Source organism: Manis pentadactyla, chromosome 18 (genome assembly GCF_030020395.1).
Source record: "Manis pentadactyla isolate mManPen7 chromosome 18, mManPen7.hap1, whole genome shotgun sequence".
NCBI classification, from domain to species: domain Eukaryota; kingdom Metazoa; phylum Chordata; class Mammalia; order Pholidota; family Manidae; genus Manis; species Manis pentadactyla.
Genome location: NC_080036.1, coordinates 17,534,147 through 17,552,730, shown reverse-complemented (window position 1 = coordinate 17,552,730; position 18,584 = coordinate 17,534,147). Strand labels below are relative to the sequence as shown.

Here is an 18,584-nt window from a genome sequence, read left to right as displayed (position 1 = left end):
ACGAGTTAGTAGCTAGTGTGGTGGTTTAAAATCGTCTTTATGATTTGCAGGTGTTTAAGGAAGTGGGTTATAAGGATATAATGTGTGAAAGGGAAAGATGAAAATGCATTCTCTGAAACTTACAGCTCTAGGGGATTTGAGTTACAGAAAGTGGCTAAAGTGTATGAAAGTAATCTGTGCTGTGTGTTGTCTGTTTTTCCACATTCAAAAATTGATTTAAAAAAAATCAGATCTTCTGTAAGTTAATAGCATCTCTTCAGTCATAGGAATATAGGATGAGAAAGAGTGCTAGAGAAAAAACAAAGGATTTCGTTCTTTGTTAAATAAGCATGAAGCATACCAGGCACATAGTGTGCCATGAGGGGCTGACAGGGGGAACAGCTCTTTGGATAAGAGCAGGGAAGGTTAAGGCAGGACTCTGAACACAGGAGCATTTATTTGTCAGAGCTTTTACGCCCAAAAGACAAATGCAGAGAAAGTGATTCTTTAAGGAAACACATTGACAGAGTTGCAACTTAGACAGCAAAGACCTCCAGGCGATGGTATGGAAAGAAAGAAAGGAAGGGAGGAAGAACAAGCCGACTCCAGAGAGCAACAGTCAGACTTGGAGATGCCTGACTTGACCAATTTGGGGAGACTGTGGGGTCTAAAAGCAAAAGCTATTACTGAAGTATCAAAATTCTCAACAGAAGACCTTGGGAATGTTTTATGGGGAAGTATATGGAACTAAGTAGAATCCCACCAGCCTAATGAGCGATGGCCAGTAGATACCTGCACTGCCCAACTGGCCATTGTTTTCTACATTACCTTTTACCCTTTCCCACCAAGTACTGGCTAAGGGAGAAACCTACCTTTATTTCCTTTCCTTTTTGGAAGATTTATGATAGAATCACTTTCCAAATCTCATAACTGTAATGAATCAAGAAAAAGCAAAATAAAAACAAACTCACGCTTAATAAAAATCATCTAAGACTATCTTATTTTCAGCTTAGGCAGTTCGCAAAAAGAAAAGAATAAAAAATTTAGCCTTCTCAAATCATAGGATAAAAATACAGGAAAGAATATTGCATGCCAGGGGCAATCTTGAAGTACAGAATCTTCATCTATGATATAAGTACATGACTTCGAATGAAATCATATCTGGGATAAAACTGCAGAAACAAAAGTGTTCAATCACATAATAATGATAACAACAATGCTTTAAAAGGGTCTACCATGTACCCAGATGCTTGAATGAGGGTCCATTTCGCCATCACAGACCTCTGAGGTCTGACTGTTCTTACTTTAACAAGCGGGGAGAGTGTGGGACTTGCCCACAGTCCTGCAGCTGGGAGGGTGGAATGCACACAGATTTGAAGGCAGGGCCACCTGACTCTGAAGCCCACGCTGCCAATCACACCATGTCACATTCCTTAGAGATGTCTGGGAGGTGGCCTGCTGATGCTCTGAGGAGAGACCGCTCATCTCAGGCACACCTGAAAGCTAATTCAGCACAAGCTGTAGAACTCTCTAACGAGAACATGTCACAGTCATAGCCCGGGAAGTTCACACGTTCTGGAGCAGCTGCCTCAATAGATCCTCACCGTCATGTCACATAGAAACAGAGCAAAACCCTTCTGAAAGGGCTGTGTGTGTACACTCGTATGCCGTGGTGAATGCCTGTGTATATAACGACAGCTATCTGTCTCTGGGGATCTACTTATCAGTAACCAGGGTAAAAATAATTCTTAACATTGGGGAAGAATTTGCCCATTTTCACCAGTGACTTTCTTAATCACATTTAAAAAACAACTGAGCACATAGGAACATGTGATTTGGATTCATATTCCAAAGTGAATACATAGTTAGTGAATGAAGTAGTGCTGAAACAGAGAGGACAGGTAGAAGGGTCAAAGCTTCAGGCCACAGTTAGAGATGGAAAGCACAGAGGATGAGTCACTGCAGCACTGAGCTGTCAGCACCAGGAGAAGAGAACGGGCCTGGTCTGATGGGCACCATAAAAGGCAAGGCAGAAGGAAGAAGAGGATGTATGAAAAAGATACCCTTTTAAGAGAAACATAAATCTCGCGAGAGCTGCCTGAGAAATCCTGGTCTTCCAATACCAAGGACTGGCAAAAGGAAAGGCCTGTGTGGTTGTGAGCTTAACTACAGGAAAGCGCCAAACCAAAGCCTCGGCTGCTTTCTAAAGTGGATCACTTTGGGCAAAACTGTCACACGTCAATGAGAAAACAAAACGAAGTGATCAATGAAAACAATGTAGTTTAAACACACAAGTTCCAGGAACATGTCATTGTGAAGAATCGGGACGTAAAGACGTAGCAAAGTTTAAACCAACACCGCTAAAAACAAAAGTAACTTCGTAGGACCGCTGCGAACAGTAACATCAATTCTTGTTAGATACGTGCGAGGCCCGCCATCTGCTGGCAAGGCTTGGTACTGCTAATTAACAGCATTAGAGGAGGTGCCGAATCCTGGCGCAGGGTAATTTACTCTAACAGTGCTCAACACTAAGTACAAATAACACGGGTCAGGTTTCAACAGATGCAACAAACATCAGATCTGGGACCTCTTATTTGCATATTTCCTTTTTTACAATACAAGATGGGATACCTACTCCTTGCAGGAAGAAATTCTGGACAGGTAGGGCCCTCCCAGTCATTACTGTCTTCCTCTTCTCACTACATAAATGGAACAAGACAGTATGAACTCTTTTGGGTCTGGCTTTTTTCACTAAACATTTTGTTGGTAAGAGTGATCCATGATGTTAAGTATAGGAGCAACTTGATCATTTTCTTTGTATGAACAGATCACAATTTAATCTATTCCACTTTAATGAACAATTTGATTGTTTCTAATTCTTGGCTATTACAAATAATGTGGCTTTGGACATTCTTGGCTCTGTCCTTTGATGAACATGTGTGTGCATTTCTATTGGGTGTATATTTAGGAAAGATACTATTGGGTCACTGGACATGCAAACATTCACATTTAGGTGATAAAGCCAGAAAGTTTTCTAAAATAATTATACCAAATATATTCTAAACAACATATAAGAAAGTATATGAGAGCATGACATCCTTGTCAACACTTGATATTATCAATCTTTAAAAACATTAGCCATTCTAGGGGAAATGTAGTATCTTACGGTTTTAACTTTCTTTTCCCTGATGATAGGTAAGATGGAACACCATTTAGTATGTTTATTAGCTATGTGAGTATCATTTTTGTGAAGTCTTTTGCTCATTTTCCCATTCAATTGTTTGTCATTGTTTTACTGATATATAGGAGTTCTTTACAGATTCTAGATATGAGTCCTTTGTCAGTTACATGTATTACATCTTGTTCCTGTCTGTTGTCTGAACTGTGTGGTGATTTAAATACAAAACAACATAGTACCAAGCAGAAGGGAATAAAGAGAATTAACATGCTCAAAGGTCAATGTATTGTCAAGGAAGCAGTTATTAACTAATTTGCATTAGAGCTTAATAAGTCATGGATAAAAGTGACAAAATCTATGGTAACCAATAGAAGAAAAATAAAATAATGTATAATATACTAATCAATAGGTAGGAAATTGGAATGCTAGAAATATTTGACTAAAAGAAGGCAAGAAAGGAGAAAGGAATATTAAAAACTGGTAGCACAAAAGGAAATTTAAAGTCAAATATATCAGTAATTAAAACAAAAAATATGGAGATTGAAAATTAAGGGATGGAAAAAGATATAGAAAAGTGTATACCAAAAGAGAGCCAAAGTATGAATTTTATTAGTAGGCAAAACAGATACAGAAGGATAATATATACTGACCAAAAGAATAATAGATCTAGAAGATATGCTGCTGTTTAATTCTCCTTCCACTCAACAGAATACATTTAAAAATGGCAGAACTACAGAGATGTGTAGATGGATCAATATTTATAGTTTGAAATTTAAGCACACTCATCTTAAAAATTAACATATAAAATTGGCAAAAGATGAAGGAATATATGGATTTGAATAACAGAATAAAGAAGGTCACCCGACCACATATTTATTAGAACTTTACACACAACAAGTAAAGAATACAATTTCTTTTGCATCACACTTGGAACATTCATGGAAATTGACTATGGACTGGGTCACAAAAGGAAGCTTCAGTAAACTTCAAAGAGTTGATATCATACAAATATGTCTCTGTCCATAATGCAATAAAATTAGAAATCAATAACAGAATACCTGGAAAAATGCTATATATCTGCAAACTAAAACATGTATCATGGAATAATCTTTGGATTAAAGAGTAATTTATAAGCGGTTAGAGACTACTACGAACTTAATGTGAGTGATAATGCTACATGTTAAAACGTGGGATAATGTTAAATAAACAAAGACTTATAGGGACATTTTGGAGACTATCTTTTATGCTTGGGTGGGAAGATTTTCTAAAAAAACACCCAAAACATAAATCATAAAGTTAAACATTAGTGGATTTGCTTCTAGCAAAACTAAGAATTTCTATGCCATGAAGAGCACCATAGATTAATAAGTTAATAAATGGGCAATAGACGTAAGAAAATATTTGCAATGTTACTTACTTAAATTATACAATAAAATATTGATTTTCATTAAGGTAAGTAAAGGAAACTCCAAAAGAAAATGAAAAAGAATATTAACAGACAATTCATAGAAGGGCAATCCCCCATGTCTACTAAGTATACGAAGAGCTACTCAAACTCACTAATAAGAGAAACGTAAGTAAAGTCGAAAAATAATTAGATAGTACGTTATACACAGCAGGCTGGCAAAGGTTAGAAAGATCAACAATGCCAAACGTTGGTGGGATGTGAGGGAACAGGACCCCACCCGCCCTGCGAGGGCAGGGGCATGAGGATGGGTGTAGCAATTTGCCAGTGGGTGGTGAACCTGAAGTAGGGCTGTACCCTATGACCACGCAATCCCACTCCTGGGGTATAAGCCTCAGAAAGAGTCTCTCTTAGGGTAACTACACAAGGATGTTCATAGCGGTGCCTTTATGGGAGCAGGGGGCTGGGGACAAGCTGAATGTCCCTTGCTAGGAGGAAGGATAAGCACAATGTGGCAAATGCATTCTATGGAGCAATACGAAGCCGCCATGGCAGTGAACAGGCAGCGACCAGAAACAGTGCTGAGTGGGAAAGAGTGACAGACAGAGTGAGATACGCACTACAAACTTACACAAACTTAAAGTGCCCTGTGGGAACAAGCACTGCCTGCTTGTAAACCTTTTGTCCCAAATAAGCACGTGTCCACCATCGGGCGGTATACTGGGTCTATGGTGTGTTGATGGCCGGGGGCTGGCCAAATCCAGGCCCACCTTATCCATGGAAGCTCCTTGCTGGGATGCAGACCCCTCTGAACAAGGTTGGGTTCCAGGAGCTCTGGTCACACAAGAATGATCCCTTCTAGCAAACCATGAGTGTAGTACAGTCATAAATCACATACCCTTTTTCGAACACACACAGTCTTTGTCCCTCACCCCATAGAAGCAGTTCACCTTCTGTCCATGAGAGCAGTTGGCAGCCTTGCCCAGCTGGCTGCTCCTGGATCCCTGTACCGGGTCCCAATAAACCCTCATGTCTCATATGCTGTATCTGGGTCTTTCCTTTGGTCTTTAAGTGCTTTCTCATTGCAACTTGCCCACTCGGGTGTGCGACTGGACTTGTGATCAACACACATAAATACAGGAAACAGTAGTACTTATTATTCAGAGACACATATTCAAAGACATAAATCATCATTAAAATAAATACCTGTGATGTGAGTGGGCAGAAGGAGGGTAAGGATCAGATACAAAAGGAAGACAATTTTAAAGAGTATCCCAAAGGCCTTGCATGGACTGATGAATTCTCTGCACTTCATGTCCAAACGCCACCCACCCCACTCCCCACTAGGTAAAAAACAAATGACAAGAATGACAATCATGATCAGAAAAACGTATCTTTAAAAGCACAAGTCGAAGTTGGTCCTTCCCAGCTTCCATCACATGGAAGCATTAGGGGTCCTCTCTCAGGGCTCTTTCCTTCATAAAATGATTCCACAGGTTCTCTGAGTTATCTTGGGAATCAACTTGTACGTGAAGCCTGGTTATAAAGGTAAACTAAATTCTTCCACCTTTGGCTAAGGGCCACCCTGCAGGTTGGCTGGGGATTCTCTGCCTCTTCTAGAACAGACCTTCCACCACCCTCTTCCTCCCACATGCAACGTTCCAAAGGTCTGACTACCCAAGGCTCATCCCCTTACCTGGCCTCCAAGCATTGTATCTGTCAGCTGTGTTTATTTGGTGAGTGTCGGGTGGGGGCGGAACGAACAAAGAAAAAGCCTCTCATTTGCATCAATTCAGATATCTTTAGGATCTTTCTCCTTTGGTGCCTTAATCATTAATTCAATGTATTGAAATATTTTAGACTAAACCAGTGGAGGAAATAAGGAAGCAGGTGGGAGGTGGGAAATGATGGTGCAGGAGCCAGGATGAGAGGGCAGGGAGAGTAGGCAAGAAAGAGAAAATGACACCAGCACTCCGGGACCCAGCCGGGGTGGCGCAGAGTGGGGAGTGGGGAGGTGGGATATATGAGAGGGCTTTTCTTTTGGTGAAGTGTCACTGATGTGTATGTCCCGGCTGTGTCTGCTCTGACATAACCATCGGTGGTGGTCTTTTACTTCTGAACAATGGCCATAGAGAAGCCATGGGCACAGCATCATGGAGAAGCAACTCCTGCCTGAAGACAGATTCTTTTGCTAAAGAATCTCCAGCCATCACATATACAAGTCCTACACGAAACTCACTGTGCAAATGACAATTTGATCCTTGCTTGAATTTCCATCCATTCTTCTTTTGTAATCCTTCTACACTGCAGCAGCTCCTTTGAAAGTCTCTCTGCTTTTGCCAAATTCTCTGAAGCTTCCTTAAATCTGAATTGCGTTCAGGAAACTTTACACTCAGTTCTTGACTCTGGGGCCCCAATTCCTGGACATCCCTGACGCTCATACTTCCCATCACCCCTCCTGAGGCATCTGTCAGCTTTTGACTTGGTCTTGAAAATGAAATATAAGTATTATGAAAGGCATTTCTATTTGTGAAGATTAAAGGCAAAAGGATACTTCTGAAGGGAGAGTAAGGCTCTCCCCATGGTGTGGAATAGCTCAACCGAACACTTGAAAACATCAGTGTTGTCGTCATAGGGAGGCACAATGGAGCTGGTGAGGATTTCCTTGGCTTTTTCTGCGTGTTGTTTTGCCTGCAGTGACAGCCCTGTGAGCAAAGAAAAAGAGGTCTCAGTTTCTCTCTCATCTCAGCTGGACAGGAATACAGTTACCTATGGTTGGGGAACTAATGAGGACACCTTCACATGTCTATTGGCACGTGGAGAGGCATCAGGGCAGCTTGAAATACTATCAGGACTAAAGAAGCCAAACACATGCTTTACATACAAAACAAAAAAAAATTGTATTCAAGATACAATTTTCCCAAAATGGTCTTTTTAGAACTAAAATAAACAGAATGAGTAGGAATTGAACAACTCTGAAACCTCAACAATATCAGACATAAAATATGTTTTTAAATAATTATAGCAAATGGAATGCAGGACTACGGCATTCTGGGCAGGAAATAAGATCTTCGTGAATTTTAATCCTGGCTTTATGCCAGCAATCATAATGAAGAACTAAAAATTCTGAATCTTCTGCTCACTCATCTGTAGTCAGAACTTTTAGGGAGCTATTTTAACATAATACAAATACGATGATATCTACAAAACTTACAAATACACTTCCAATGTGGTAGTGGGCCAACGTGCTACAATCTCTTATTCCTGTGACAATAGACTAAAATGAAACAAACTGGAGAGAAAAAAAAATTTACTATCAAGAATAACTTCTGAGTACATGGAAGTGTTCTTCCACGGACTTGTTAACTTGTGGCAAGTGTGACACTGGGATCACCCATTAGGTTCCAGGGCTTTGACATCCCCACACTCCCATCCTTCTCCCTAACACGGACACCCTCTACTAACCCCATCTATACACCCTGATCTTGTTCTTCTTTATATGAAAGCATATCTCAAAACTCTAAAAAAAAGTCAAAATATGAAGTTCATTCTGTCCCTATGTCTAAACAACAGAAAAAATATATTTTATTCTGGAGAAAATCCAGGGCATGCTCTTCGTGTGGGAATTTTTACAGAATTTCGTCTTATTTTTTTTAAAGCACGCACGTATTCAACGTACCAGAAATTTATTAGTGTCAATTATGCATGCAATATCACAAAAGGCCTGGTGCATTGTATTTTTTTAAATTAAGTATCATTGATATACACTCTTATGAAGGCTTGACAAGAGAAACAATGCGGTTATTACATTCACCCCTATTATCGAGTCCCCCACCACCACCAAACCCCATTGCATCACTGTCCATCAGTGCAGCAAGATGCCACAGTGGTGCACTGTATTTTTAACTTTGACTGGTTCCCTCCAGGAACTTCAACTCAATCTCCGGGAGGCAGCATGGGCTGAGCTTTAAGAGCATTGGCTCTGAGGGCAGATTGCCCAGAATGGATTGCCTGTTCCACCGGACTCTGAAATGCTGGCTTCAGATTCCTCAACTATCAACAGGGATAATAACATTCTACACCTTATAAGATTGTGGTGAAGAGTGAGTAAGACTATGCATGGAAAATAGCATGGTGCCTGGCATTCAATACAACCTTAATGTATAGTAGATAGTGCTTTTACTTTAAATTGAGAAAGAAAGACTATCATGCAGAAGGGTATCAGAATGTAGAAGAAAAGCAACATTTGAAATCTCAGATGCCAGGACGCCGGCACAGGCATCCAAAATCCTGGGCTCAGATCAGCTGCTTATTAACAGTGTGATTTGGGGCAACTTAGACTCACTCTTTCCTCTGAATCTAGAAAATAGGAGGTTTGAACTAGAACCAGGGGGTTTGAACTAGATGATTGCCAAGCTCCCCTCTGGCCCTCTGGTTCTAAGAGTCTTTGATCTAACAGGTCGGACCAATCTATAATCATATTTGGCCAAATTTATTACGGTGTTTTCCACTTTTGTATTTTGTTCACTGGACCAGTCCTGGGAAGTTACCACGATCTTCATTACCATCACTTCCCAGTGGAAGAAATAGAGTACAGAGATGTCCTCTAGTACTGCTAGGCCGTGGTTGCCCAGTTAGAAAGGAGAAGACATGACATCCTGTTCTTTCTGCCTTCCCTGTATGTAGTCTCCCTTTCTCTGTTTTTTTTGGGGGGGCTGTGGAATGCCTCACCTCTGCATAACCAATCCATGTGATCTAGCCAAGGCCAGCCTGTCCCCAGGATCTGGTGGTGCCAAAAGGCAGATTTAACCAATCAGACTATTCCGTGCCTTGTCATACAACCCAAGTCAGTCCAATTAGGAGCCCCAAATCCTGAGATTTGGGTGGAGAGACATTCCTATTTTCCTGGGAATGCTGAGAAAGGAAGTCTAAAGCTCTGGCAGCCTGGCTGCAGCTATGTGAGCAAAGCCTGACTGAAAATGGAGAGAAAAGCAGAGCCAGGTGGTGGGAAAAGAAAGAAACAGAATCTGATCATAATGTTTGAACACCTGGACTTGGGTAAGTCTACAGTAAGCTTTACCCTTGGATTTTTAAGTCGTATGAGCCAATACATTAACTTTTTAAATACATTACCTTTTGTTTATTGCCAGCTTGATTTAGTTTTTTATTTATTGGTGGGGGGTGGGGGCAGTCATTTAACAGACAAGAGGGTCTCCGTCAATACAATTGTGAATGGATCCCATTTTAGACCCCTAAGTCCTTCCTACAATGTTTTCAAGAAAACAAATGAATTCTCTCCCAAGAACCTTACTTTTAAGATCATAAAAAACAAAACTCGGAAGGGCTAAGATTTTCTTTCTCTTTTTTATGTATTGTATAAAAAATCCCATTGACTCTTCCTGAAAGGACATGACTTCTCAATGGGTAGAGGAGAATACCCAAGAAAACCTAATCTTTCTAGTTAAATACAAGTTAGATTTGAGGAAAAGAGTGGAAAGCAACCAAATGGCCCTCTTCAGTCTGAGATGAACTCACCCTGCAGCTGAAGGTAGCCCCGAGCCAGATTAACATGCGCCTCCGCTAGTTTCCAGTGTGAGTCGCCGTAGCAAATTCTTGTCAGGGCTACACAGCGCACAAGCTCCTGAACAGCCTGTTTATACTGGGAGGAAGAGAAAATGGGCTCAACGGTGGGACAACTGAAATCGCAGAGTCACAAAGCACAGAATCAATTGCACTTCTGTCCATACCATATATATTTATTAAGTGCCTACTATGCGTTAGACTTGGTTCTAAGCCCTTGGGATACATCAGAGAACAGAAAAGATAAAGATCTGTTTTGGACAGTAGGCCGTTCATCTGGTACGATGAAATAGGCAATAAATAGAAGAAACTAGTAAAACGTATAGAATACTTAAATTTATAGTACTTTCGAATTTATACTACATGATAAAAAAGTAATGAAATAAAGAAGAAATAGAAACCATGCAGCGTTCATCTATCATTCTTTAAGTTTTCCATCTGCCCATGAATGAACAGTTACTACATATTCAGACACAACCAGTGGGCAAGTGGTAGTGGTTTTCAAATAATGACCTCTAGGCCTCAATTTAAATACCTTCCTTAGCAGCCTGAGACAATAGGATAGCAAATGAGGTTGGCAGGACTGCCAGACAATTTCATGAAAGGAGTGAGAATCATATCTGCATTCAGTGCCAGGACACAGAGAACAGGCAACTGTGGATTTCCAGCTCCAGGTCAGCTCAGAGCAGCAATACATTCAAAGAAAGGCTGGTAGTTTTGAAATACAGCTCCAAAATTCTCTGATGTTGCTTCCATGCAGAAATAGGGGGCTGTGTCCCCATTCCTTCGAATCTGGGCCTTAGGACTGTCTGGCCAACAGAATATGGAGGAAATGATACAGAGCCAGTTTTCAGCCCCAGGTCTTAAGGAACTAGCAGCTTGTACTTTCTTTCTCTTCTTAGGTACTACTGGAACCTGTTACTGAATTGCGTCCCACCACCCCCATTCACCCACCGCTGTCCGACCTCAAAACTGAAGTCCCAAGTACTTCAGAATCTGACCATATGTGGAGAGATGGTCTTTAAAGAGGTAGGTTAAATTGAGGCCATTAGGGTAGGGCCCTAATCGAATATGATTAATGTCCTAGGAGGAGGAGATGCCAGAGAGGGCACGCACAAAGAGAAACCATGCAAGGACCCAGCGAGAGGGCAGCCCTCGTCAGCTAAGGAGAGAGACCCCCAAATGAAATCAACCCTGCCAGCCCTGCAATCTTGGGCTTCAGCCTCCAGAACTGTGAGAAAATTAACTTCTTCTGTTAGCAGCTCAGCCTGACGTATTTTGTACGGCAGCCCTAGCAAACTAAGTAACCCAAGCACGATGCCATGAGGAAGCCCAAATGGCCCCATGGAAAGGCCCCAGTGGACAGGCACCCATAGCTGGTGCCGGTTAGTCGACTGTAGAGGTGGGGCCACCCTGGCAGGGGATTCTCCACACAGGTTGAGCCCAGCTGATGCTGCGTGAAGCAGAGCTGATCCGTCCCCACCGAGCTCTGCACAAAGTGAAGGTTCATGAACAAAACGAATGGCTGTTTTTATCTTACACCTCTAAGCGTTGGGGTATTATGTAGCAATGGGTAACTGGAATAGTGAGAGAGAAGGTAGGGGGTAGGACCACTGATTAAAGAAAGCTGAAGGGGGCAAAGCATGGAAGAAAGGTGAGAACAAGGACGGACCTGTGCAGAAGATCCAGGAGAAGACCTGGGGGGTACCCCCAGTCCATGCCTAAGCTCCACACTGTCCCAGAGGGACTAAACGCACTTTCACCCTGAAACATTCTTCTTTTTCTTTTGTTTTTTTTATTAAGGCATCACTGATATACAGTCTTAGGAAAGTTTCACATGAGCAACATTGTGGTTTCAACATTCACCCATATTATCAAGTCCCCCCCACCAGCCCCATTGTAGTCACTGTCCCTCAGTGTAGTGAGATGCTATAGAGTCACTACTTGTCTTCCCTGTGCTATACTGCCTTTCCTGTGCCCCCTCTACATTATGTGTGCTAATCACAATGCCCCTTAATCCCCTTCTTCCTTCCTGCCCACCCTCTCCTACCCCTTCCCTTTGGTAACTGCTGGTCCCTTCTTGGAGTCTGTAAGTCTGCTGCTGTTTAACAACATTCTTCTTGGTAAAAATAGACAGTTGACCACATGACAGTCACTTTTGTGACCTAATAGGAGGAAGGTGAGGGGCACCACACTCACTCCACAGTAAAAAGAAATTCCCCTTTATCAGTGTCAAAGTTAAAACAGGAAAATCAGATTCAAGTCCTGTTTGAAAATCAGTTGAAAAGCTGTGGCTTTTTTCAATACTAACATTTCTTCTTATTACAAAAGTAATACACGCTCATTGTCAAAATACACATGAGCAAAAAGAACACAATAATGAATCATTTTGCTAGCTCACCTAGAGATAACCAGGTAGCTACACATCCTTCTATTTTTTAGTTCTATGAATCTATGTATTTACCTTTTTCAAAAACAGGCTCATAGTCTACATATGGCTTTACAACTAACTATTTTAACAATTTATGAATATTTCTCCAAGTCATTTCCTATGCTATAGTTTTTAATAGCTGCAGAGTATTTTATTGTATGAATATATCATAATTGAGTATCTTAATCCACTGTTATTAAGCATTTATGTTGTTTTTATGTCTTTTACTCTCTGAACATCTGGTGTGGATAGCTTTGCTCACCACACCCACTAAGTATTTCCTTAGAATAAAGTCCTAGAAATGTGATTACTAGGTAAAGGATATACAAAATTCAGAAGCTTTGTATAGTTATTTCTATTGCTCAAGAGGTTGTGCAGATCCATATTTCAAGCACAGTGGTGTGAGTGAGGGATGCCCCTTACGTAGCGCTGAGCACAAATGGGTTTGCTTTCAGCTTGCCAGTTTGTCAGCTCACAAGCTCACACATTTCTCCTGTTTTACTTTGCAATTTTTTCTCCAGACTGGGGGGCTGAGCATCTTCATATGTTTATTGGCTCTCTGTATTTCTTCTTTTGGGAATTATCTGTTTATTGCCTCTATAGATGGGAAGATTAAGGAATGGCTTCCTTGGACAGAGAGCGAATACATAAGGGCATGAGAAAAAAATTAGTAGAACACTGGGGACAGTCTGCCAAAAAGAGCAAGGACTTGATCTGATATTGGATCTGCCCCAACCCCAGATTTCTTGAAGGGGGCTCTGTGGACTGAGCCAGGCCACCCAGGTCATAACCTTGGTCCTCACTACCTGCAACGGGAACCTGTCCTCACTCCACTCTCCTGTTTGCTAGAATGAACAGTCCACACAACCCTTTGGCTTTCCAACCTTTCTTCTGCTTATACAAGCATGGGTAGTGAGTAGACAGAAGAGAAGTACAAGCAGGTAGAAATGGGGCAAGCATTGGAAGTAATCTGATCTGATCCTCTCTATTTAAAGATTTAAAGAAGAAATGTGAGTCCAGAAATGTGAGATGATTTGCCATCAACTGGTAGAGTCAGAACTTGTAGTCAAACTTCTTGATGCAGAGTCCAGAGCTCCTTCCACAGCACCATTCTTGAGCTACCTGGAATGCCTTAAATTTCTTAATATTAAAACATGCAACTCCGATGATCAGTAGGCCTGGCCATATATATTTATGAATGGGTATTTAATACCCACATCTTGGTGTCTAAATATAATTCTTCACTAAGAGGAACTAGGGTTTTCTGAATCGCAGCTGGTACAGGGAAAGTGGAAAATGAACCTGAAATCAAGGAAGTCCTTCTGTACCAGAAGTCAAGGAAAGATTAAGGAGACTGCATCAAGGACCCAGGAGCTAGTTTGAAGGGGCAAATACTGGCAAATATGGGGAAATTGAAGCTTCGATGGTAATAATGGATTGTAACACATTTGAAAAGCAGGATTTCCTGAACCTGTACTGACATAAATAAATGAGTAATAAAGTGTGAATAAGGAAAAGCTTTTCCTTATAAAAGAATGCCAACAGGTAAATGTTGAAAAAATGCTGAAGTCAGAGCATCACCATTTGACAAACATCATAGCAATAGCTGATTAACTGAATACAAAGGGAAGAATCAGTAATTCTCTAGTGAGGAAACCTGCCAATGAGCTCCTTAACCAAGAGATCAAAGTTATCACCATAGTAATGAGACAAACAGACACCATACGCCTCTTGATACAATGCACTAAAAGGGCCCTGTATCATGTCTATGGAATCCTTGTCCAAAACGGATAGCCTGAACCTAACCAAAAGGAAACACATGAAAAATGGGAGCTATTCTACAAAGTAATTAGAGTACATTTGTTATGATCTGAGTGTTTGTAGCTCCATCAAATTCATATGTTGAAGCCTTAACCCTCATTTTGGCCTGTGGAGATAGGGCCTCTATGCAAGAAACTGAGGTTAAATGAGGTCATAAAGGTGGAGCCCTGATCTAATAAGATTAGTTTTCTTACAAGAAGAGTCACCGTTTCCCACAGCTTTCCCCCTCCCACACGCACACAAAGAGGCCCTGTGAGCACAGAGCAAGCAGGCACCCTCTGCAACCCAAGGGGAGGGCTCTCACCAGACATCCATCCTACTGGCACCTTGATCTTGGACTTCTGGTCTCCAGAACTGTGAGAAATAAACTTATGTTGTTTAAGCCCCCCAGTCTGTGGTATTTTATTATGGCCACCCAAGCAGACTAATAACAGTACTTTAAAAAACACCAAGATCATCAACTCCAAAGAGGGGCCAAGGAACTGTTCTTGTAGACTAGAAACCAAAGGAGCCTTGGCAGCTATATTCAGCTAATTGATGGACCAGAGCACAGATCTGTCTGATTTTTTTTTTCTGTAAAAGACAGTACTGAGATTACTGGAGAAATATGGATAAAGGTTTATAGATTAGATAATAGCAATATACCAATATTAATTTCCTAATTTCAATTACTGTACTGTGGTTATATAGGAAAATATCCTTTATTCTGAGGAAATGTATACTGAGGTATTTAGGGTTAAAGGGCTATAACATCTGTAGCTTATTCTCAGATAGTTGAGAAAACTGACACACAGAGAAAAATAAAGCAATAAAGTAAATGTTAACAATTGGTGAATCTTGCAACTTTTTGGTAAATCTGAAAGTATTTTAAAATAAAAAATTACCAAAAAAACGAACATTTTAAGGAGCAAATTTTATCGTGTTAATACTTTCATGAAAACACTTTGAAGGCCTTGCAGGGTACTTAGCCTGGGACCTACAAAGCCCTCAGGGCTGACCGCCTCCTCAACTGCATTTCACACCGACCTGCCACTTCCCTTTTTCACTCAAAAGCATCACCCTTGTGCCTACCTTACAGACTTTATGTGTACTGTTCCTTTCCTGAAACTCTTTTCCCTCAGCTGCTCCATGCAGGCTCCTTCTCTTCAGGTCTCAGCTCATATGTCACCTGTTCACAGTGGCCCCCCAACCCCCTAACCACTCTACCCAAGATATGCCCACTCTGTTTCCTCTGTAGCATTTATACATTCCCTAGTCAGCTGGTTTATTAACAATGTCATGTCAGTTGCCCCTCAGTTCCATGAGGGCATGCAACCCGTCTGTCCTGTTCACTGCTGTATCCAGGGGTTCCTCATCTGCACTGCAGAGCACAGAAAATACTTTTGTACCATTCAGGTACAGAAGTTATTCTTTATATACACTAACTGCCTTAGGGCATTTGGGCTTTATTCTCTTGCAGTGCTCTGGTTGGGAAAAGCTGCTGGCCTAATGCCTACCTAGCACAGGACCTGGCAATATCAGGTACTGAATAAACATCTGTTGCATAATGAATAAGCACATATTCAAAACTGAGATGATACCCTCTCCATAATCCTGCTCTGCTTCCCGCATTCATAAGGATGACGGGCACTGGCAAGCCTCGAGTCTCCCGAGGTGGCTGAGACCTAAGTCAGGAATTGTACACATCCTCTCTGGCTCACTGTTACCTCTCCAATCCCTGTATCCTCTTGGTCTCCCAGGTCCCACTGATTCACCTTTCCACAATCTTGTCAAAATATCCCACCATCTCTACTCTTCTTACCCATCTTCTGTCTCTGCCCAGAACACTATCATCCCCTTCCTTACCTAAGCAACCCCATCCTAAGAAGCATGCTTTGATTGCAGTCCCTCCACCAGCTCCGGGCTCATCCTCCTCCCCCTTATTTTGCATCTATTTCACCAGAGTTGTGTCCATCACAGAGCTTATCACACTGACTATCTTCCCAAACCATGAGTCCCTCCAGGCAGAGGCTGTAGCTCTCCCCTCTGTGCTCCTGCATCTGCACACATGATGTTTACAGGAGATATCTGCGAACTAAGAGAACAGACAAGCAGTTTCCAGCACATAAGAGGGATAGAGAAATGCATATGGACTGAGTGAGTGAAGCTGAGAAGAGACTGGGAAAGAACTAAGCAGAGAACAAGAAGATGAAGAACATCAGAATCTTAAGCTCTATAAGAGCGGAAGCTTCATCTAGTTTGTGCTGTAGTCCAGTGCCTGGGCCTGGCACACAGGAGGATACAATAAATAGTTATTGACCGATGGAAAATGAATGCAGTAGGTCAAACCTACAACCAATCGGTCTAGTATACACTTGCCAGAGGTCAGGGTGTATTTGTTTGTTCATTTGTGCATTCATTCAGCAAACATAAGGCAGTACTCTCTTGTACCAAACCCTTGAGAGTAGGAAAGTAACGTCTCAACTACCAGAGCTCAGGTGGAAAAAAGAAAGCCTCCTTACTTCGTGACTGCTGGAACAGGACTTCGCTTTCTCTTCACAGAGGAGGAGTTTCTCTCGAGGAGGCTGGAAGAGTGCTGTCGGAGGCAGCTTGCTGCGGATCTTCTCTCTAGGCGTTATGCTGACAGCAGCAACAATTTCATCTAGGTGGTTGGATATGTGGATTTCCTGTGATTCTTGCATATTTTTATATACATTGTCCTCTAATTTTCAAAAAGGAAAATAAAGGTGTTAAATGCTAATTTCCATAGTTACTTTTATAAATACACATTTCTTCCTAGAAATTGAGACTAGAATCTAAGTAAATTTCAGCACTATACCCATGACTTCTTTGAAATTAGTAGCATTCTATCCGAAAAGATTCCAGTAGCTAATACTTACTTCTTTGTAAAATGTTCAGACTAATTTACAGGTTTAACTAAGCCAAGCATTCTTTGTTTATAATACATATACATAAAACATAACAAATATTACATATATATGCATAATACATGACATGTAATACATATATAATATATAATATACAGAAATCAACTGATTTGTTATAACTCTCAAAGAGCCCAGATTAGATCTGTTGAACCCCAAATGACCTTGATGCAGGAAAAAAATGACTTGTTTCTCTTTCTTTGCCAAGATGGAGTAATAGGACCCAGATTTATCCTCTTGCTTGAAATAACCAACCAATCAAAAAAAAACAAAAAAACAAACAGAAAAACAACCCACAGGACAAAAATGTTACGTGATGATGACTTTCAAGAGAAAGGACCAATGTTAAAAACAAAGAGAGTCCTGAGAGATGGATAAAAGAAACAAAGTGAACCCATGATTGCCCCACTTAATGCTTTGAGAAAGGTTCTGGGACATACAATGCAATATCTGTGAAGCACAGTAAAATGAAGAGCAAAAAAACAAGGTATGCCTGTACAAAAAAAAGCCAGCACCCAACTTGGTAAAACACTCAGTCAGAGATTACCAGGCATGCAAAGAGGCAGGAAAAGATGCCATAACGGGAAGAATAATCAATCAAAATTGACTCAGAACTGACACAGATGTTAAGTTCATAGAGAAAGTAAAATAGTTATTATAATTGTATTCTGTATATTCCAAAAGTTAAGTAGAGGTTGTATTCCATATGTTAAAAAAGTTTAAAGTAGAGACATGGAAGATACAAAAAAAGACCCAAATTGAACTTCTAGATTTGAAAATTATTTGTGAAATGAAAAATACACTAGATGGGATTAATGACAAATTAGATATTACAGATGAAGAGGTGAGTGAATTTGCAGCCAGAGCAATACAATGTTAAAAACAAAAATCAGTGAGCTGTGAAACAACTTCAAGTTGTCTAATATATATGTAATTTGAGTCCCTAAAGGAAAGAAAATTGTAATGAAGACAGAAGAAATATTTGAAGACATAATAGCCAAAACTTTTCCAGATTTAAGGAAAAGTACAAAGTCAGAGATCTGAGAAGCTCAATGAACACTAAACAAAAGAAATATAAAGAAAACTACACCATGATTAAGAGAAAAATCTTAGTAGTAGTTAGAAAGAAAGGTACATTAGTATAACAAAAAAGAAAAGAATGACAGTAGATTTCTTGGAGGAGAAAGCACCTGAGGAAAAGATGAAATAACATATTTATAGTATGTGGATGGGGGCATGTGTGTGTGTGTGTGTGTAGGGGGTAGT

General features: G+C 40.8%; 1 protein-coding gene across 3 annotated transcripts in view; it reads right to left on the bottom strand.

Annotated features, from left to right (window-relative positions):
* The window catches only part of TTC23 (tetratricopeptide repeat domain 23), a 100,846-nt gene that overhangs the window by 59,441 nt on the left and 22,821 nt on the right, over positions 1-18,584 (bottom strand). For all 3 annotated transcript variants that reach the window (XM_036878716.2, XM_036878718.2, XM_036878717.2), the window contains exons 2-5: positions 16,896-17,095; positions 10,098-10,221; positions 7,117-7,267; positions 6,802-6,927 (exon numbers count right to left, since the gene is read on the bottom strand). In XM_036878716.2, coding sequence (XP_036734611.2) covers positions 6,802-6,927; positions 7,117-7,267; positions 10,098-10,221; positions 16,896-17,075 — 581 coding nt within the window. In that variant the 5' untranslated portion in view covers positions 17,076-17,095. The remainder of the gene's footprint in view (positions 1-6,801; positions 6,928-7,116; positions 7,268-10,097; positions 10,222-16,895; positions 17,096-18,584) is intronic.